Genomic DNA, 23,069 nt, shown 5'->3' with positions numbered 1-23,069 from the left:
TCCAAACACTTCAACCATTACCTGATTTTTCAAGTATGTTCTTTAGGACCCTGAAAATGCTGCCAACCCAATGATATCCCTTCTGTTGATGTTCTAAACAGACAATTATATTCCCACTGCAAAAGATCTTTGAGCTCCCTAACCACCTAGTTTCCTACGGGGGTTTTTTTTTTCTTCTTCTTTTTTTCAAATTTACCAGTCTGAGGCCTTACTTCTGAAAGGATTTTCAAGAAACAGCTACATGAATTGAGGTGAGCTCTCCTTTACCTACCTATTATAACTTCATGAAACAAAACGGTCACCTCAAAAGGCCCTGCTTGGCAGATAACTATTAATAAGCACATGCCTGGGAGAATGCAGCAGCTCAGAGTTAAGTGAAATCATCTAAAGTAATTTCTACAAAAAACTTCTGTAAATCTTCAAAATCTGAGATCTCATCTGAATTATTGGATACATGCTCATTTACGGAATATTGGTTTAGTATAAGGAGTTTTCAAACTTAGCTATACAGTAACATCATCTGAGGAGCTTAAAAAACAAACAAACAAAAAAAAATCAACCAGTGGACATCCCCTCATCTCACTTCTGATGTCATTAGTCTGGGGTAAGATCTAGATACTGGTATTTCTCAATGCTTCCACAAGAGATTCTGATATATAGCCAGGGTTGAAACCTACTGGTTTTGTGGAATGTTTATAATGGTATATTTGTGACATCAGGTGAGTATTTCAAGGCAATCACTAATGAAATTTTAGCGCTATATAACTATCCTTAGCAACATTCTACCCAAATAATAAAGTATAAGAGGAAGTCAAACTCCATTACTAAAATAACATGAAAAAGTTCAAATTTAAAAATTTACCCCAAACTAGCATTTGTGAATCTGACACTACGAAAGTAAGATCCCATAATCTGTGGAAAAAGTGATTAGAAAAACAAGCTACTTTGAATCTATAAGAACAAGAGATACCAAGAATGCATGCCAGAGAAACTGTTTAGAACTTCGTTAGAGGTACAGAGTGAGGAGCCAGAGGAAGCAGGGAAGGTGGCGTGGCAAAGGTCACTGCTGCCATCGTTTCGTTTCTTTCTCTGGAGGGCATTGCCATGAACAAACTGAAGGAGGATTCCCCTCAGTCATTCTCAAGATCAAGTAAACATTCCAAGTTACATTAAATGAAATCATAAATCAGTGCATGTAAATACTAACTGGAAATTTCTCTAAGTGTTGCAATCCATTGTCGTCAGCAAAGCACACTGAAGGTTATTTATCAAGTATGTAAGCAGCATGTACCAACACACAACCTTCCAACCCTTAAAACAGCAGAATTTTCAGGTTAGCTCCACTCTGAATTGATGCTGTAACTACACCTCCCACTTAGAACATCCCATTAATCCCTAACAAAAGACAGGAAAACAAAAATCTAGGAGAACTGAAGGACTGATGGGTTTAAAGAATAGCAGCATCTGACTTAAGTACTTCCTACCACCATTCTAAAACGGACCAAAGGTAGGAGTCTTCACTTTAGAAATAAAATGTACATGTCACATAATCCAGATTAAATTAGAACTACTTTTTAAAATAAAAGACATTAATCAAGTCCTGATTAATTAAGAGAGTTTAACATCATAAAAACTCTGTAACTCTCCTTTCCTTATTTCCCAGCTAAATAATTTTCCAGTTGTTATTTTGCTTCTTACCTCCATCTGGTTTTCCCCCCATTTGTTGAATTCTGGAGGTTTTCCCCCCAACTCATTTTCAGTTTCTTCCTGATTCTTGATTTCTTGATTTTTCTGATTCTATCTATGGCTCTACTTATGTCCATTTTACTGAAAGTCAGTCTCTATTCACGTGTCTGAAACAGACTATGAAAAATAGACTACAAGAAACAATGTACTCCTTTCTCATGTGCCCTCTTCGCTATAAAATCACAATCCCCTCTTTGGAACTATTTTTAATTCTCTCCGTTACCTTACTATAAGCTATATAAAAAATATTCCACACATATATACCACCCCAAAAAAATAAAGAAAATCTGATATATCCTTTACTGCTGAAAATAAAGGGACAGTGACAACAGGTTGAAAGTAGCCTGAGTTTATGAATTAAGACAGTTGTTAATTTATCAATCAATTGCCCCAAATGCTTACTTAAAAGTTATTTGTTTGTAACTCTGGGATTACTTTTTCTTATGAAGAATTGTTTTTCAAGGTTAACTTCACAACTTGTAACATAACTGAAGTAATATACATTTTGCAAAGAAAAAAAAAGGGAAATAATACTGTTGTGACACTAACAGGGGGAAAGATTTCCTTTATACTAGTAATTAAAATAAAAGGAAACTCTTCAGAATAGAGAAGAATAAGGAGATACTGTACACGGCTGTTTTTTTAAATGTAGACATGAGGTTTCCAAATACTTGCAATAGATCTTGATGGCACTAGTTCTAAATTTCTCTTCCAAAGTTTAATATTATTTTCCTGATATATGAAAATCACTAGTATTTTTAACAGCCAATAATCAGTCACTTTTAGGAGCACAACAAATTATAAAGAACAATTTTCAGAGCCAATTAGTCAATAAATATAAGACAGAAGTTAAGGAAAGTAGGTAAGAAACAATCATCCTAGATTTAAAAAAGAAAAAACAAAGGAGGAGCAAATCTCTTAGGCAGAAAGGAAGCTGCTGCCATTGGGGGGGAAAGTAGCCAGATTCTTCCACGCAGTGGCCACTAAGTGGTGCAACCAATCAGGACAGCTTGGCTGCTACTGAGGTCAGGTGGGCACAAGCAGAGCAGGAGACATGAAAGGTCTGCATACAACTAACTGAATGTGAAGAGTAGCTCCAACTCTTTGGGCCTGCACTGCCTGTGGTAAGAGAAGGCTGGGCATGAACTGGAAAACTAAGCACTACGTAGACTCTACTTCTCAGTCTGTTCTTTCCTTTTTGTTCTGAAATTTTGTCTTATGATAAAGTGAAATGAAATCTTTCAAGATTTAAACAAAAAATGTTGAAATGAGAAGGACAATGGGAAGGTGAGGTATCCTTGTTTTTCCATGAAATAAGAAGATATTCTGCCTTATATCAACTTCTGTAAGTTAATAAATGTTCATAAACACAAAAATTCTTTTACACAAGGAGAACATTGCCTTAAAAATGACAGTTGAATAGCCTCCGAAAAATGTATTGTAATACAAACTGAATGATCTGAAACATTACTTAAAATAGCACATCACTTGCACAAAGTAATCATGGCAAAAGCAGCTACATTTAACACTCCTTGCAGACTTGCAGAGATAAGTTCTTATTCTACACCTTAGGATTAATCAAGAAAAAAGAAATAAAAAGCTAAGTACATAATGGGACCTAAGTCCAAACTATTATTATGAAATCATACTATAATCAAATTCTGATAATGTACAAGAAGTGATGGGCCTTGACTAAGAAAAAGAAAAAAATTACTTAAAAAAATGGCAATACAACACTTTCTTTGAAAGTATTTCTAAAATTTTCAGATTGGTAGTGGGACAACTGTTCTAAAAGTAAAAAAGTGAAATCTCATTTAATTCATTCAGCTGACCAATTAATCTGTTTTAATTCTGCTGAGGACAACTATCCTAATCATATAAATACATTTTCATTTGAACAGCTAGAGTCATTAATTCTGTATATTCCAACTTATGAGGGCTTTACACTAAATACATCAGTGATTAAGAAACACATGTTCAAAGTTTGCATAAAAATCACCCAGAATCAATTAAAATCTACACTTAAAACCCTGAAGTACTTTAAAATAAACTGAATTTGTCTTAAAAAAAAAAAAGGGGGGGGGGGGGGACTAAGCCTTAAGTTATTAAGTAGGTATTCATGTTAATTCTTACTCACCTGGTATTGAGCCATTAATGCCAATGGATTATTATTCTGGCTGTTATCAAATGTTAAGACATCAAATACACCAACACAATTTACTCGCAACCTTTAAAGATCAGAGATTTAAAGAAAATAATTAAAATGAGATTTTGAAAATTACATACTAGTGGAAATTTATCATTTCCTATAATATTTAGAAGAATCTCAGAATATTATCTACTCTAACCTTCTGTCCTACTCCCATATAGCCTCTACTAATCACTACTTTAGAAATGAGAAACTAAGGCTCAAAGATATTAAGGTTATAAAAGTCAGTAACCAATAAAGCCAGGACTATAACTCATATTTTGACTACCAGCCCAGTGGTCTTTCCACTGTACCAAGCTGCTTCGTTCATGTAAAGAGCACTACTTAGCGTCCTAACACTTGCTGAAGATATTATTAGCCAATATTAAAGCATCTTACATGTATTAATTCATTCAATCCTCTCAATAATCTTATGAGACAGGTACCTTAAAATGTAGGAAATGGTGAGGAGAGTACCCGTCTCATAAGGTTACTGAACACATAGAAGTTAAGGAACTTGATCAGGATCATAAAGACAGCAACTAGCAGAGCCAGGAAGCTAAGTCACCTGGCACTACATCTTGAGCTCTTCATACTACACTGCCCAAGACAAGTCTCAAAAATACAACTCAAATGAAACTCTGCTGAAGTTAGGGTTTGTCTACTTAACTCTGCCAGTGGTTCTCAAAGCATGTGACCCAATCAGTAGCAACAGCATCACCTAGGAACTTGTTGGAAATGCAAACTCTCAGGCCCTGCTCCATATTTACTGAATGAGAGAACTCTAGGTCCAAATTTGAGCCCAACAATATGTGATAAATAAGCCCCCCAGGCAATTTTGATTCAAGCTAAAATTTGAGAATCACAGTTGTACAAAGAAAAGTTGTATTGATATTACTTATATATCCCCCCAACCAACCCTAACCATACATACCTCCAAACCCTTACAAGATTCTTGGTTAATAACCAGGCTTTTTTTTTTTTTTTTTTAAAGAATTCAACTTTTTTTTTTTTTAAATTACAAATGAACTCAAAAGTCACAGCAATTCTTCTGGATGGAATATATGAAAAGGTAAAATTAAAACAAATCATCATGCTTTGTTTAAAACCGGTCATAGGTTAAATGTGCAATAAAGAAGCCAAAACTCAAAATGCTAGTACCTTGTTTTGCCAGTTATCAGAATCTTTGTTGGGTCCATAACTCGACATGCCAAACCTGCTGTGTGAATGGTACGCAGTGCAGAACTCAATTGGACAATATATGCCCAAATAAGAGATTCTGGCAATAATCCCGCATGCTGTCTGGGCAATGGTCCATCATGTTGACCTATAAAGCAAATAATAATTTTAAAAACTTATTTAAGTAATCAACTAAAAGACTAAAACATTCAAACCAAAATTAACAGAAAATAATCACTTATATTCATGGTATAATTTGTCAATTTATACATATGTATACATGTAAAATTTAAGTTTAGTCTATAAAGTAAGAAGGGACAAGCCCAAAATTTCCCAATTTGGGATTATACCTTTACATTATTATTAGCAGCAGAGCTCTCACTGAACTGTTCTTTTCTGTGACCATTGTAATTACTGAATAATAAACAAAAATTATTTTAAAAATCTGTATTTAATTGTGAACCAAATATAAATCTGATTAAAAACAGAAACTGTAGATATTGTTATTTAACTTAAAATATGGATAATCCTACCTTATATTATTGTTCAGGCATGTGAGACCTGTTCATTCTGAGGCTTAAGGAAAATAAAAGTCTCTACCATCATTTATGCTGAATGTTTTCTTATTCTTCTACTGCTCGGCCATGTCAGTTAGATATGATAACATCCAATTCACAAAGACACGAATATAAAACACTAAATGTCATTTAGGTGTAAAGTTAAAACACAAAAACATCTGGTTTACCATAAAGAGTCATCATTTTGATTCTTGTGTGCCGGGAGCCAAGATCAACAGTAATTAATATAAATGTGAGAAGTCAGGTCAGAAGGCTGAAACCATTCACAGGGCTGAATATCTGCATTTTATTACCTGCTGCTGACTCAATGGCAACCTCCCTAACCTGATAATCCTTTTACTGTTTACTAAACATTACCACTGATCTGTCTGTTTGCATTCCTAAAAGACAATTGTGTAGTCTAGTAAATAAAAAGATTGTTGCAGAGATTCAGTGGAGCTTAGTCCCTTGAACTAAGTTCACAGCTGGCTTCCCCCATAATTTCCAAATTTATATTTCTTGTCTTGTGTTAATTTGCGCATCAGCTCTCTCTCCAGGCCTGTGAAGCCAGGGCCCGCGTGGCCTTTGAACCCAGGCCACGTGGGTCCTGGCTTCACACTTGTGTTTCCTGATATTATTTTCTGAGTCATTGTTAATTCTTATATCAGTAGAAAAGGAGCCATATAAATTTAATCCAGATTTTGTAGTTATAGTAGTACCCCCTAACTTGCAGTTTCATTTTCTGTGGTTTCAGTTAAATAATGTTGACCACAGTTAGAAATTAAATTGCCCCAACAATCAACATCATCTGCTCCTGACATCCGGCAATGATACAGAATCTCCTGAAGCAGAGGATTCTCCTAATATATCATCAAAAAGGTCAATAGTTGCCTACATCACAATGCCTGTCATTCACCTCACTTTATCTCATCACATAAGCATTTTATCATCTCATATTATCACAAAAAGTACAACAATATATTTTGAAAGAGATAGAGACCACATTCACATAACTTTTATTACAGTATATTGTTACATAATTGTTTTGTTTTATTATTGGTCATTGTTATTAATCGCTCACTGTGCCATATTTATCATAGGTATGTATAGGAGAAAACATCATACAGATACACAAACACACAAACACACACATGGAATTTGGTACTATTCCCAGTTTCAGGCATCCACTATGGGTCTCGGAATGTATTTCCTGCAGATAAAGGATAACTATTGTATTTCTTTTTTATTTTATGGAAGAAGAAAGTTTTTTTATAACTATTAATTTTTTGAGGGGGGAGAAAAAGACAGAGAGAGAGCAACTTCAATGTGACAGAGAAACATTGATCAGTTGCTTCCCGCATGTGCCCTAACCAGAAATCAAACCCAAAACCTGGGTAAGTGTCCTGATAGGGAATCAAACCATCAAATAGCCCTAGCCAGTTTGGCTCAATGGGTAGTGTCCACCTGAAGACTAAAGGGTTCAATTCCAGTCAAGGGCATGTACTTTGGCTGCAGGCTCCTCCGAAGCCCAAACCCTGGTAGGGGCTTGTGCAGGAGACAACCAATTGATGTGTTTCCCTCACATCGATGGTTCTCTCTGTCTTTCCCTCTCTCTTCTACTTTCCCTAAAAATCAATGGAAAAATATCATTGGGCGAGGATTAACAAAACACCAAATAACAGGCACACTGCCCAGGGCAGGGCTAATGTATTTCAGAGAATGTAACCTTATAAATCCAAGTGTTCATATGGTTGTAAGCAACCTTTTGTCAATGAGATCTAAAGACAGTTAAATGGTTAATTGTAGAGATACTAATTAGCAATTAGGTAGTTATGGCTTGCCATAAAATTTCCAGGAAAAAGCAAATTTAAAATTCAAAAACTGCTATCCCTCAATTTAGACAGAACTAAAGATAATAAAATCTGGCACGGAAGGCATGACTCAGTGGCTGAGCATCGATCTATGAACCTGGAGGTCAGGGTTCAATTTCCTGGTCAGGGCACATACCTGGGTTGTGGGCTTGATCCCCAGTGTGGAGCATGTAGGAGGCAGCCAATCAGTCATTCTATCTCACCACTGATGTTTTTCTCTCTCTCCCTTCCTCTCTGAAATCAATAAAAATATTATAATAAAAAAAAGGTCATAAAATCTGGAAAACAGTGTTAGATGACTCAGAATGTGGCTCTAGTGATAAATGCCAAGAAAATGTCAAAGACAATGATAAAGAATGTAAATAAAACTATTTATTAAATGTAATAATAAGGAAAAGGAATATAACAAACTAGAAGTCGGGTGCACGAATTCATGCACCAGTGGGGTCCCTCGGCCTGGCCTGTAGAATCGGGCCGAAACCAGCTCTCCAACATCCCCCAAGGGGTCCCAGATTGCAAGAGGGCGCAGTCCAGGCCAAGGGACCCCACTGGTGCATCACTGGGGCCGGGGAGGGACATGGGAGGTTGGCCAGCTGGGTAGGGACCGCGGGAGGGCTCCAGGGTGTGTCCAGCCCATCTCGCTCAGTCCCAATCAGCCAGACCTCAGCAGCAAGCTAACATACGGGTAGGAGCATCTGCCCCCCTGGTGGTCAGTGCACGTCATAGTGACTGGTCGACTGTCTACCCCTGGTGGTCAGTACACGTCATAGTGAGTGGCTGAGTGGCCTTAGCATATCATTAGCATATTACGCTTTGATTGGTTGACCGGAAAACTGGACACTTAGCATATTAGGCTTTTAATATATAGGATAAGTCTTTACTATGTTCCAGATCCTGTCTAGTTATATATCCACATTTTCTCATTTTAAACCTCTAATCACAACTCCTATATGGTATGGTATTATTATTGTTACCATTTTCTAAATTAGCACATTACATACAATATGCAGTTTTTTGTGCTAATTAATAAATTAAAAAGTATAAGAAAACATTAGACTTCCATCTATGTCTCTACAAGTTTATACAAACATTGGCCTTTATTTTCTTTTTTTAATATTCACATTGGGGCTTGGGGGGAGAGTAAAGGTGGTGGAATAGGTAAACACGGTACTCGCCTCCTCCTATAATGACATCAAACTTACAACTGAATGACAGAACAATCATGATTCAGAGCCACCTGAAATCTGACTGAAGCTAAGTCCTACCACTAGAGAATTAAAGAAGCCACATTGAGACTGGTAGGAGGGGCAGAGATGCGGAATACGTTAGTCTAACATCCAAGTGTGGCATTATTTTAATCCAGAGGGATATCTTGTCTGCGGAAGTACACCCCTAAGGATCAGGGGTTCTAGCCCCACTCAGGCCAGGGTTCCAGTGCCAGGAAGATAAGTCCTAGTAACTTCAGGCTGTAAAAATCAGCGGGTATTATGGCTAAGTGACACTAAGGTTGCCAGAGTCCCATGCACTTCTTCTTAAAGGGCCTGCACATTCACTCCTTCTAAGCTTCAGCGCTAGAGCAGTAGATTGGAAGGATCCAGGGACATATGGGGGTGAGGGGGGAGCTAAATTGTCTGGCATCAGAGCAAGAACTGGGGGTCAACTTTCTCCCAAACAAAAGTGTTGACAGATATCTGCTGTTGTGGCTCAGTGGTTGAGCATTGACCCAGGAACCAACAGGTCACATGCTTTGGTTGCGGGCTTGATCCCAGTAGGGGCCATGCAGGAGGCAGGCAGTCAGTGATGTTTCTCTCCCATCAATGTTTCTGTCTCTCTATCCCTCTCTCTTTCTCTCTCTCTAAATATCAATAAAAGCATTTTTTTTTAAGTGATGGCAGAGGTCACTGTTCCTTTTTTCTTTGCCAAGACCTCCCTGCCACTGAGCCAACTGTCAGGCATCCATTAACCTGGTCCACACTGTTCACCTCAGCCGGGTGATTCCCTGAGACCCTGCCCTACCCAAGCTGTTTGCAGTGGCTTTTCCATATGAGTGGCCTGTTCTAGCTCAGGCTTCATACTTGCCTAAAAATCTCTCAAACAAGCAGCAGCTGGACTCAGCATGCTCCACACCTCATAATACGTACCCGCAGGCCTGACACCTGCAGCAGCCTGCCTTAGTTCACAGCTTGGCCACTACTGGGTACCTCCAAGCTCAACACAAATAGCAGCCATCTTCAGATTGCTCTATAGCTCATGCAGGATGGCCCCAGGCGGGGCACAGGCAGTAGCTGACTTTGTACCTCCCAGGAAGCCCAAGAGCCAGTACACCCAGTGGTTAGCTTTAGACCACACCAGATTATAACCCTACCACATCCATGAGCAACATACTCAAGGGGCAGACTCTGAGTACGAAAGCCCCACTTTAGCAAGTCCTGCTCCACAGGGGTCTCTCCTACACCGCAACTCTTCCCCTGTAGTAGCAGCTGGTCCTCACAGCCAGTTGGCCTCAGCGTTAATCCCTTCCAGTGATGCCAACATATATCAAGGCTCAACTACAACAAGACAGTGCAATCAGTTGCCTCCTGCATGTGCCCCAACAGCTCACATAGGGGCTCACCTAGAGTGCCCAGCTCAAGTACCTGGGAAGGCTGAGCCACTGGGCCCTATAGGACACCTACTACGTAAGGCCACTCTACTAATTCCAGGAGACATAGCAGCTCTACCTAATACATAGAAACAAACACAGGGAAGCAGTCAAAATGCAAAGAAACATGTCACAAATAACAGAAGAAATTGACAGAAAAAGAACTAAATGAAATGGAAGCAAGCAAACTACCAGATACAGAGTTCAAAACAATGATTATAAGGATGCTCAAGGAACTCAGAACTTCAAAGAACTTAGTGAGAACTTCAAGGAACGTAGTGAGGAATATCAATGACATAAAAAAGAACCAATCAGAAATGAAGGATACACTAATGGAAATGAATAATAATTTACAGGGAATCAACAGTAGAGGGCACCAAGAATCGAATCAGTGATTTGGAATACAAGGAAGCAAAAAAACACCCAATCAGAACAGCAAAAAGAAAAAAGATTCCAAAAATATGAAGATAGTGTAAGGAGCCTCTGGGACAACTTCAAGTGTACCAACATTTGTATCATAGGGGTGCTGGAAGAAGAAATTGAAAACTTATTTGAAAAAATAATTACAGAATACTTCCCTTACCTGGTGAAAGAAATAGATATGTAAGCCCAGGAAGTGCAAAGAATCCCAAATAACAGGAACCCAAAGAGGTCCACACCAAGATATATCATAAGTAAAATGCCAAAGGTTAAACACAAAGAGAGAATCTTAAATATAGTTAAGACAAAAGCAATTAGTTACCTATAAGAGAGCACCCATACAACTGATTTCTCAAGAGAAACTTTGCAGGCCAGAAAGGAGTGGCAAGAAATACTCAAAGTGATGAAAAGCAAGGACCTACAACCAAGATTACTCTATCCTGCAAAGCTATAATTTAGAATTGAAGGTCAGATAAAGAGCTTCACAGATAAGAAAAAGCTAAAAGAGTTCATCACCACCAAACCATTATTACATGAAATGTTAAAGGGTCTTCTTTAAGAAGAAAAAAGGATAAAAAGTATGAACAATAAAATGGCAGTAAATACATTTCTATCAACAACTGAATCTAAAAATCAAAGAACAAAATAAACTAATAAAATAGAATCGGAAGCATGGAAACCTAGAACAGACTGATGAATCTCAGAGGGAAGGGGAGAAGGGGGTGGGAAGAGATTAACCAAAGAACTTATATGCATATAAGTATTATCCATGGACACAGGTGGTTAACACCTGGTATGAGGTGTGATCCAGTTGGAAGGGGGCAAAGGAGGAATAGAAAGGGGGAACATCTTTAGTACTCTTTAACAATAAAAATTTTAAAAAATATATTCACAATGGGAAAACAGAGGATTACCTTGTACTAGAAGTTGCTGTAAATTAAAGTATACATGGTACATTTAGGGGTATTACTACCATTCAAACAATACTTTAAAATATTTTAAAAAGGACTGATTCCTGCAAAAATGTAAACATCCTATATAATAAAACCCTAATATGCAAATCGACTGAATGGCGGAACGACTGGTCACTATGATGTGACCATCAGGGGGCAGATGCTCAGAATCCGGGCTCATGGCTGGCACGGCCGTCTCTGAGGCAGCGCTAAGAAGCATGAGCCTAGCTTCTGGCTGGCGAGTGCAGCAGTGGTGGCGGGAGCCTCTCCTGACTCCATGATAGCGCTGAGGACCCCTGGGGGACATTCCCCAAGATGGCGCAGGCAGGGCTGAGGGGGATCCCCCTCCCCTGTGTATGAATGTTGTGCACCGGGCCTCTAGTATCAAATAATCAGTCAACACCAAAAACAGAATAATTAAGATTTCTTTTAAAACTGGAAAGAAGTACAATAAATCAGTGGTTCTCAACTGGGGGCAATTTTGCTCACTCTAAGGGACATTGGCAATGTCTGGAGATATTTTTGGTAACACCACTGCAGTAGGGGGTTGCTAGTAGCATCTAGTGGGTAGAGGCCAGGGCTGCTGCTGAACATCCTGCAATGTACAGGATGGCCCCTATGAAAATAACTATTTAGCCCCAAACGGCAACAGGACTGATGTTGAGAAACCCAGCTATAAATTACAGCCAACAGTCATTTCACAGGTGGTATTACTAAAATAAACTTGAACAACTACAGCTATGTTTCATCTATAGAAAAAGTCATACCACATCCCCTTCAACAAAATTGTGTCTACAGATGACATGGCAAAAGGAAAAGAAAAATGACCACACGATATGACCAGATTTTTAATGTGAAACAGCCATGTAACCACAGATTTCTTCTTGTAACTGTCAGAAAGCAGTTAAAAGTAAAGAGAAGAAACATATTTTTATTCATAATGAGTCCTTAATGGAATCAAAATGCAAAATATACTGTCAAGTGACTCAAGTCTTTCTCCCTCCTTAGTTTCTCTCAGTATGCATTTAAGAAAATCTTAAAAATATTAAAAATCATGGTAAAGAATACCACGCTTCTTTCCTGTCACCAAACAAGAAAATGAACCATATCTTTCCTTTCCCAACTATATAAATTAATTAACAGACATCTCAAAATGTTACTTTGAAACAACTTATCCTTTAACACACATTTTCAGAATATAATTAAAATATTTTGGTTCTTTGCAATATTATTGAAAAAGGGCAAAAAAGAAAATATTCACCGCTTCAGTAAAAGCTACCTGAAAATTTATTTTGAAGACTAGTTCCTTAAGTAACATAGAATCCTACACTTTTAAACGAAATAATTTGTTTAGGAAAATAATTTCATAAATGATACGTAGTCCCAATAGACTCTGAGGGAGTCATTAAATTATACTCAGAAAACATAAAAATTAAGGGGAAAAGACTTATAATAAATGGAAAATGCAGTATGATATAAAATAAAAACAATGCAAAGGGAAACCAAATAAACCAAAACAAAACACCAAAGCTGGAAAGAAATAATGGTTGTGTTTTGAGTGGTGAAGCTACAGGAATTATTTTACAATTTACTGATTTTTCCAAATCATCTCTACTCAGAAAGCATTATGTTTTTAAAAGAAAAAACTGTTAATTGGATAAAATTTCTATCATATTCTCAGTTATTTAAATTTCAGATATCTACAGGAGTCTTTCACACCATTTTCATCTCAGTCTATATACATAATAATACATTATCTCTTAACTTGGTTACAGATTGACCTCATTTCTTTTTAAAATGCAATAGGGTCGTTAAGCGGAATGGCTACAGGGATAAGTTTGCGTGTATTTTAAAATACAAACCACTCTCGCACAGAGGAAAAGCATTTGTCAACATACAGCTTGCTTACATCTTTTCCTTACCCCATTTTCTCTTTGTGAAATAGGCATCAGCATTGGGGTCATTAAAGTGTCTGCTCATCATAGTTTCTCCTCCAGCATGGAAATCATATGCAAACACAAGAGCTTAAAAATAAAACACAAACTTTCTTTACTGCAATCTGGCTTTAAACAGTGAGGCTTATAAGCAGAAAAACAATTACAAATTACTCACAAGGCTCTGCAAATGCTTTAGTGGTAAATACCTCACGCAAGGTTACAATATTTGAGTGCTGAATTTTTTTCCACATATCAACCAACACCATGCACTTTGTGTTAACAAGACGAAAACCTAAAAAAGAAAATTTTTACTAAACTGTCAATGACATCTTCCCTTAGTTCATCAGAAATGGGGAGGAGAAAAAACATGCTATACATTACTATAATACTAATTGCCAAATGAAATAATAAATTTACTTATCTTTTAAGTTAATTCTATATAATCCTATATAATAAAGAGCTAATATGCAAATGGTTGTCATGCCATCACACCATAATGGGCTCAGACCCTCAACACTGGGAGAGAGGAATGGGGACCAGCCAGGCACAAATGAGCTCACGAGAGAGGAATGGGAACCAGTCAGGCTGTGGCCCAGGAGAGGAACAAGCCGCCCGCCCCGCGGTCCCCTGTGGCTGTGGCCGGCACAGGTGAAGCTGGCCTGGGTCCTGGGTGCCTGCGGCCAGCCAGAGGGAGGGAAGTCCAGGTCCCGGGTGCCTGCGACCAGCGGAGGAGGGAATTCTGGGTCCCGGGTGCGGGGCAAGGCAGAGGCAGTTAGGGGTGATCAGGCCAGCAGGGGAGCAGTTAGGGGTGATCAGGCCAGCAGGGGAGCAGTTAGGGGTGATGAAGCCAATAAGGGAGCAGTTAAGGGCATCAGGAAGGCAGGCAGAGGTGGTTAGGGGCGATCAGGCAGGCAGAGGTGGTTAGAGGCAATCAGGCAGGCAGGCAGGCAGGCAAGCAGTTAGGAGCCAGCAGTCCTGGATTGCGAGGGGGAGGCAGACATTCCTAGAGGGGTCCCAGTTTGGAGAGGGTGCATTCCCGTACACAAATTTTGTGCACCGGGCCTCTAGTATATTAAATAAGTAAATTTATTCAGGAATGTTTGAATAATCTTAGCCTTACTAATACGCTTCAAAGAGAGGATAATTTATCTTCCTTACCATGTATCCTCCGAAGGCAATATGGCAGATCATCTTTGCTATTCACGGCTTTATAGCAAGATGTAATGTAGCCAAAATTACTTGATTTCTGTATTCGGTTGGGTGGTGGCAGTGGTTCTAGAGGGAATAGGCTATGATAGCTGTCAACTTCTGCAGGGAATGCTAGAGTAATTCATAGGAAAACAGATGACAACTTGCAGACATTCATAAATCTCTCAGAGTGATAAAGAAGAAATCAAATCTACTTTAAATAACTACTAACAAAGTAATAAAAACATACTTTGAACATTTATAATAATTTCATAAAACTGGTTTCATTATCAATAAAAATAGTCATTATAAAACAACATAGAACTAAATTTATACACTCAAAATATTTCTTTTATAGCATAATACAACAAATATCAGAAACAACTTATAAATAGTAAATATTTCTGATTCTGATGCTGAATAAAAATCAAGGTAGAATTTGTCCACCATCCAGAACTGAAATATCATTGCTGACATGTACACATAAGGAACTGTTGGACATAGAAATTGGGACTCAAAAGAACTGTTGGCCCAAAAAGAAACTCACTATAGACTGATTCATTTGCCTCTCAGCATAACCATTATTGCTTGTCTCATTTTCAGTTATTATAAGTGAATTTCTAGTATCACATGAGCTCACTCATCTAGGGGAAATGATGAACAACATAGACTGATGAACAAGAACAGCATCGATCAGACTGTCAGACCTCAGAGGGAAAGTAGGGGAGGGTGGGGATAAGGGAGATAGATCAACCAAAGGAGTTGTGTGCTTGCATATGAGCCTAACCAGTGATCACAGACAACAGGGGGGTGGGGGCATGCGTGGGGAGGGGTTTGGGATGGGAATGGGGGGGATGAGGACAAATATGTGATACCTCAATCAATAAAGTAATTTAAAAAAAAAAGAAAGAAAAGAAAATAAAAACTTTTAAAAAAATCAAGGTAGATTTTGTTTCTTTAAACATGTATTTCTGTACTAAATATATTTAGAGTGGCATTAAGCTATGAATTCTTGTTTTTAAAGCATAAAGAAATTCAAAAGTAACACTGAATTGAAGAGTGTATCTACGTAGTATGTCTGTGTGTATATGGCAATCTTTTTCAAAACTCTCCAACCATTCAGTGGAATAGCATAGTTTTAATCCCTAGCAAAACATAAAAGAAAACTAAAACAACTTTATCACCATGCCTGCCACATTCCTCAAAGAAAAAAAAATGATGTTTAAAGATATATATTGTATTGGAATTTGCTTGTGATACTGTTAGGCATTCAAAATGATTTATCTTGAATTCCAATTTGTTGTTTCTTATAAAGACTAAGAAGCTGAACATGAAAATGTACTCAGTGGTTGGTTTCCCTATAGAGTATATGCAATTTATTTTCCCTTCTATTGCTCCCCATTATCTAGAACAAGCATGTGTTAATTTTACAATCCAAAAAGGGAAATAGTTTTTAATGCTTCAAATACAATCTACTATATTTGTCAACTGGACAGCTTCCATTGGTGAAATGTCTTAAATTACTTAGGAATGGTCACCATATCTCAATTGAAAAGCAGATGAGTGAACATGCAGAATATCATAGAAAAACATCTAGTAAGGAACACACCAAACATGCAGAATATCATAGAAAAACATCTAGTAAGGAACACACCAAAACTTTAACAATGTTAAAAAATTAACAATGGTAATCACTGAGTGGGAGGATTTTCTCCTCTCTTTTACACTATTCTGTATTTGCCGAAATTACAACAAACATGTTTAACATTTTTTTTGAAACATGGCAATAAATCTCATTTTAAAAATCTCACAAACAAAAACAACTAATAATGTTTTACTTATGACTGCTAAGAAATCCAGGTGAAACCCTATTAAGAAAACTCTAATTCCAGATCAAAAGGACCTCTGCCCTAACTGGTTTGGCTCAGTGGATAGAGCATCAGCCTGCGGACTGAAGGGTCCCAGGTTGGATTCCAGTCAAGGGCACATGCCTGGGTTGCGGGCTTGATCCCCATTAGGGGACGTGCAGGAGGCAGCCAACCAATGATTCTCTGTCATCATTGATGTTTCTATCTCTCTTTCCCTCTCCCTTTCTCTCTGAAATCAATAAAGATATATAGATATATTTAAAAATAAAAAGGACCTCTCTGCCTTTGCCAAATACACTCATTAACTCTTAGATCTCGAAACAATTCTATGAAATAGAATTCCCTACTTCATAAATAAGGAGAACAAGGATTACCCCTCTAGGGAGGAAAGTAGGGAAGCAAACCCAGAACTCTGATCCTGAAGTTTTGTGCTCTTAACTCCTACATGGCATTTTGGCCATAGTACAAAACATCAATTCAATGTAACTTTCAAACCAAGGTCAAGTGGCAAGTTCTACTGAAATAAAGGCAGTAGAAGGGGAAGTATATACACAAGTGAACATAGCTATAACTTGTGCCCATTTATTATTTAGTTGAATAATCAGTGTAATTTCCACAATCAAATGAGAAATAAATTTTGTTTTCTAGCTATTTCATCAGGGAATTAAATTCAAGTTAGTAAAGATGTATTCAGTATCTACTATGCATTAGTGAACCCATATTAATGAAATATGGGTTCTTATCAAGAAGCTTGAAGATTGATATAAAATACAAGGCAAAATAGCTATTTAAAAAGTGCAATTCATCATGGCACTGATTCTTAAACTTGAGCACCCTTCCGAATCTTGTAAAAACCGTTTGCTGGGCCCCGCAGTTTTTGACTCAATTGGTCAAAAATAGGGCCCAAGAATTCACAATCATAACAAGCTCCCAAATGATAATGGGAGATGATAGATAGATAGATAGATAGATAGATAGATAGATAGATAGATAGATAGATAGATAGATAGATACCAACTTCGATTAAAATGTGGAACTTTCAACACCTACTCTCCCTCAAGTCCAGAGAGGGAGAAGGGGGTTGGAGATTGAGTCATTACCAATAGCCAAAGAAACCAATCATTCCCACAAAATAAAATTTTCTTAAAAACTCCTGAACAGCAAGATTCAGAGAGCTTACAAGTTGTGCGAACACACTGAGGTGCTGGGAGGATGACACACTCTGAGAGGGCATGGCAGTTCCCCACTCCACCTCTACAAATGTCTTGCACTACACATCTCTTCCACTTGGCTTGTTCTGAGGGGGGTGGTGAAAATGCCCCACATTTGTAGTTGGCCAGACAGAAATGTAGGTAGTGTGGGTATCCCATTTCACCTGGAATAATCTTGTGGGACTGAGCCCTTAACAATTAAATTGTTAGGACACAAATTAGATGTCAGAAATAATTTGAGTTTAAAAACTTCTTAAGCTTTAAAAAAAAATTACTGATTCTTTTTTATAGAGAGAGAAAGGGAGAGGGAGAGAGATAGAAGCATTGATGAGAGAAATATCGATCAGCTGCCTTCTGCATGCACCCTACCAGGGATTGAGCCTGCAACCTGGGCCTGTGCCCTGACCAGGAATCTTGGTGCATGAGTTGACACTCAACACTGAGCCACACAGGTCCGGCAAGTTCTTATGCTTTGACTGGTATTATATCCAATCTATGGATCACTTTAGAAAAATTGACATCTAAGTCATTTTGTATTCCTACTCATGAATAAAGTATTTCATAACTTGATTTATTTATCTTATTTAATACATCTTCATAATAAAATTTTCTTAAAAACTCCTGAACAGCAAGATTCAGAGAGCTTACACATCTTTGATTGTATTTACTCAAATGAGAACTTACACATCTTTGATTGTATTTACTCAAAGGAACTAACTGATATTCTAAAATCCTTGCAAATAGCACCTTCTCTTGTAGTTATTTTTTGTAATGGCTACAAGTCTATAGAAATGCAACTGACATTTATTAATCTTATATACAGCTATTTCCTAAACTCTATTATAATTTTCAAATTACATCTAATGTATCATATGATTTACACGACTTAAGTCATAAAAACTGGAATAATCCTATTTATTTTTCTTTTTCCCTTTTACACTCACTAGGGCCTCAAAGGCAATGCTAAATAATTAAGGAAATTCCCTACCTGAACACTTCAAAGGTTATGACAGATAAGTTCCTTGCCCATCTAAACTGGAAAGATCAGTCTTAAGACATAACAGCCAGACACACTTCTTTTAATTCTCTAGCAGTCAAGAAGACCCATAGTCGACAAGACTCAATCCTTGGTAACAACCAGATATTTCAAGATTATCTCTGTGGCAAAAGTATTCCTACTGTATTATTTGTAAAGTTTTATTAAACTATACCATATTTAATATTGCTATAAACAGAATACGCTACGGAAAGAGATTTTAATGGCTCCCTTAGAAACACTGTGATACAGTCAGAAAAATCTAAGTTTAAATCCTGACTCAGCCAGCCAATTACTAGCCACTGGTCTTAAAGGCAAGTTACTGAAAATGCCTGTCAACTTCAGTTTTCCTCATATGTAAAACGGAGATTATAGCCCTGGCCAGTGTGGCTTAGTTGGTTGGGTGTCGTCCCGTGCACCAAAATGTTGCCAGTTCAATTTCCGATCAGGGCACATGCCCAGGTTGCAGGCTCAATCTCTAGTAGGGGGCATGCAGGAGGCAGCTGATTAATGTTATGCTCTCACATTGATGCTTTTCTCTCTCTCTCTCTCTCTCTCTCTCTCTTGCTCTCTAAAAATCAATACACTATTCAAAAAACATGTTTTAATGGAGATGATAATATTAGTATCTATGTCACAGGATTTTTATAAGAAAAAGCATTTAATCATCACACTGCCTAGCACACTGTAGTCTCAATAATAAACACCTTTCCCCTCTGCTTAAGAACCTATACTTTATCAAATATCAGAAGACAATAATATACTAATATATAGTAGGTAAATCACCATGAATTCTAAATCTAAATTTTCTGTGAACTAGAATACTGTCACATGTAGAATCAATTTAAATAAACTAGATGATCTGTGATATGCTGGAATACTTCTTAAGTGGATTTGAAATAAATCCTATATAATAAAAGGCTAATATGCAAATCGATGGAAGGGCGGAATGATCGGTTGCTATGACGCGCACTGACCACCAGGGGGCAGATGCTCAATGCAGGAGCTGCCCTCTAGTGGTCAGTGCGCTCCTGCCGGGGGAGCGCCGCTCAGCCAGAAACCGGGCACATGGCTGGCAAGCACACAGTGGTGGCAGGAAATTCTCCCGCCTCCGGGGCAGTGCTAAGGATGTCTGACTGACAGCTTAGGCCTGCTCCCTGAAGGCCTAAGCCGTCAGTTGGACATCCCCCAAGGGCTCTGGGATTGCAAGATGGCGCAGGCTGGGTTGAGGGACCCCCTCACCCCGAGTACATGAATTTTGTGCACCGGGCCTCTAGTATATTCATAAAATAGTAATTAGGTAGTTAACCCTTTGCACTCACTTGCTTTTTTCTCGATTCCTTTATTCTAATGCTAACTGTGTCGAGTCATACTCAACATCCGAGTGCAAAAGGTTAAGGACAAAAAAAATGTAGGACTATATAAGAATTATAATATCCTTTAAAAGGAAGAATGAATCAACTCAAATTTTACCTGGCATATCTGCTTGATCAACTTGAGCCATTGTTATTAAATGTCTGTTAATGAGCTCCTAAGAAAAGAAAACAAGTATATTTACATCTAAACAAAGCTTCTGAAATCTGGATTTTCTACTATAACTAAATAACACAAGTAATAAAATTTTTGGTATGTGTGCTTTTTAATGTTGATATCATGAAATAACATTTCCAATAATGGTATAAAAATTCTAGTACTAGATATACCTGCCCCTATTAAGGTTGAGTTCCAGTAACTATGCTATAACTCAAAGCATATAACTGTATCTGTAGCTGAAAACTCAAGTTCTATGCTAAGCTTGTCAATAATTCACTCTATGAACATTATATAGGTGTAACATACTTCTGTGAAACAAAAATATTTTTGAGAATATAAGTGTAAAATGAAATTCAACGTATCAAATAATACCTAGTTGTCTAACAAAAAATTATTTTATAAAACCTACTTTAGAGAAAGGATTGAGCTCTCTTAATGTGAGATTTATTTCTGGGTCATCCTACCTAGTCTGAACCTATAGATATTAGCCAAACATTGTCTGGAAGTTAGAAACAATTTAAATTATTTATATATTTCTGAGAGACCTTGAATGCACAGGATATGACATGCAGAAGGTGGCCCATTTAAGTAGCTATTCTATGTTTTATATCTGAACACATAATTAACTCTTTTTTCTTATAAAACAGCTTTCCTTAAATGTCACTTAGAACTCATAAATTCTAAATTCTCTCTATCTGGTTTAGTACAGCATATTTGATTAAATAACATGATTTGAAAAGAGCTCTATTGTTTCTTCAGTTCTTTGCTAAAAGCACACTAGATATTAAGCATCCCTACTAGGAATTCTGAATGCATACCTGTCGGAGCTCATCGGCCATGAAGAAGGAAGGTGCGTTTGCTTTTGGTTGCATATAAGCAACATGAGGTGCAGTTGGAGGATAAATATGATAATTTGGAAATACCTAAAAAGGTAGGGAGGAAGAAAATGTAACAATCAATTTTTCTCAATTGATAAAGTTTATCATTGTTTTTGATAAAGTTTTCATCTTTAAATGACAGTGATAAATTGATTTATTTTAAATCTTTAAATGATAGTGAATTGAACACCTCAGAGAATAACTTATCAGTATATTTTCTGAATTAATGTAAAAAGTCACTTTACCCTATATAATAAAGAGCTAACATGCTAATTAGACCAAACAGGAGAACGACCTTCCAGACGACCTTCCGGATGAAGCTGCGGCTGTGAGGGCCGAGGCAGCCAGGGCTTTTCGTGCATCGGACCTCTAGTATATAATAATTATAGCATATGAAAACTCTAATGAGAAACATTTCTTCATATACGGTAAAATTTAAGCTTCAATGATAGGCAAAAGTAGCTCTTTGAATGAAATGTTACATAAGCATTTCGTACGTACTTTTAAAAGCAGGTGGAAGGAAAGAAGGAAGCAGATATTAAAGGTGATAGGGCACAGTCAGATAATGAAGTAACACTGCCCTGGTGGCCCAAAGAACTGCCCTATTATGGGCTTTTTGTGGCCAACCTAAACAAAGTGTTACCTAAATACTTGTTAAACACTTCAAACTGCAACAGTAAAGAAGACCAATTCACTCTGGGTTAATAGCTTAAGTGAACAGAAGGGTGCAACAATGTACTTATGTTCCCAGCAAACTACAACAAAGTTACTAAATCTACTTTCAGGTTCCCCTCTTTCATTCTTCCAATTGGACTCTCCCCACCACCCTGTTTTTCTCTTTCCTCTTCCTCTGCTTCCCTTCACTGGTCCATGAAACAAAATCAACAGATATTCTAAAATTTCTTTTGCTTTATTCTTTCATTTTAAACGTTGAAACAAACATTGTTGTCTCTTTTAAAAATTAATTCAGCTGATTTCTGTTCCTCTCAGATAATTATTCTGTTAGGGATCTCAACCAGGAAGTGATTTTGCAATACTTATAAGATTTCCTTTAACCTGTATCTACAGAGAGAAAATGCCTTTTTTCTGCCTTGGTTTTCTTACATCAGATAGCATTGTTTGGCTTAACTACCTCTGGTTTACCGTGAGCGTATTTTAAAAAGTAGTTTGAAGGACATAAACATAAAAATGTGCCATATATAATCTCTATAAAACCAATTAGGACAGTTTTGTGACAAAAGAACCTCTTTATAAAATCAAACTTCTTTCTACAAATACAATAATAAAATATAATAAAAATGTAAATAATTATGAAATATAATAAACCCCAAAAAGGTAAAACATTGATGGAATTCTTACTTGAAAGAACCAAGGAAAGTCTCTACTCTACCTCAATTATTTGACCTTCTGTTCGGCAAGCTGTTCTGTGATAATTTTTGAAAGATCTCTGACCAAAAACAAAACAAAATAAAAAACTATTAGCTATTTCATTATTTCTTTAAAAAGCATTTTGCATGATTTACAAGTACTTCTATAAATGTTTTCACATTTATTTCTCCTAAGATGATTAGTGTTATTATCCCAATGTACAACTGGGGAAACAATCTCATTGGTACTAAGATTCAAGAGTCACAAAACAATGGCAGAAATGGGACTCTTATAAGTAAGTAACAAAAAATCTATTGTCTTTCTACTCAAATTGGGTTTTAGTAAAATGTTAAATTTAATCAAAACAGAACATTAATTTAATATGTAGGATCAAAATCTGCCTGCTTACTAAATTCCAATTGTACTTCTCTTTCTTAATCCTCACCTGAGGATATTTTTTCTATTGATTTTCAGAGAGTAGGAGGTGGGAAAGGG

The 23,069-nt window shown here is 37.2% G+C and overlaps 1 protein-coding gene across 8 annotated transcripts in view; it reads right to left on the bottom strand.

The window, feature by feature from the left end:
- Positions 1-23,069, bottom strand: part of PAN3 (poly(A) specific ribonuclease subunit PAN3) — a 161,990-nt gene that overhangs the window by 17,862 nt on the left and 121,059 nt on the right. For 3 of the 8 annotated variants that reach the window (XR_013813711.1, XM_079775195.1, XM_079775198.1), the window contains 9 exons: positions 22,597-22,653; positions 21,147-21,251; positions 20,269-20,326; positions 14,651-14,812; positions 13,668-13,784; positions 13,478-13,579; positions 5,096-5,261; positions 4,869-4,985; positions 3,884-3,974 (listed from right to left, as the gene is read on the bottom strand). Coding sequence is in view for 7 of the 8 variants with exons in the window: in XM_079775195.1 (XP_079631321.1) it covers positions 3,884-3,974; positions 4,869-4,985; positions 5,096-5,261; positions 13,478-13,579; positions 13,668-13,784; positions 14,651-14,812; positions 20,269-20,326; positions 21,147-21,251; positions 22,597-22,653 (975 nt within the window). In the remaining variant the exon portion in view is untranslated. The remainder of the gene's footprint in view (positions 1-3,883; positions 3,975-4,868; positions 4,986-5,095; positions 5,262-13,477; positions 13,580-13,667; positions 13,785-14,650; positions 14,813-20,268; positions 20,327-21,146; positions 21,252-22,596; positions 22,654-23,069) is intronic. The other 5 variants (XM_079775199.1, XM_079775200.1, XM_079775201.1 and 2 more) reach the window with 3 other exon arrangements.

Source organism: Cnephaeus nilssonii (genome assembly GCF_951640355.1).
Source record: "Cnephaeus nilssonii genome assembly, chromosome: 6".
Lineage (NCBI taxonomy): Eukaryota > Metazoa > Chordata > Mammalia > Chiroptera > Vespertilionidae > Cnephaeus > Cnephaeus nilssonii.
The sequence above is the reverse complement of the archived record's forward strand: the minus strand, read 5'-3'. Positions and strand labels throughout refer to the sequence as shown.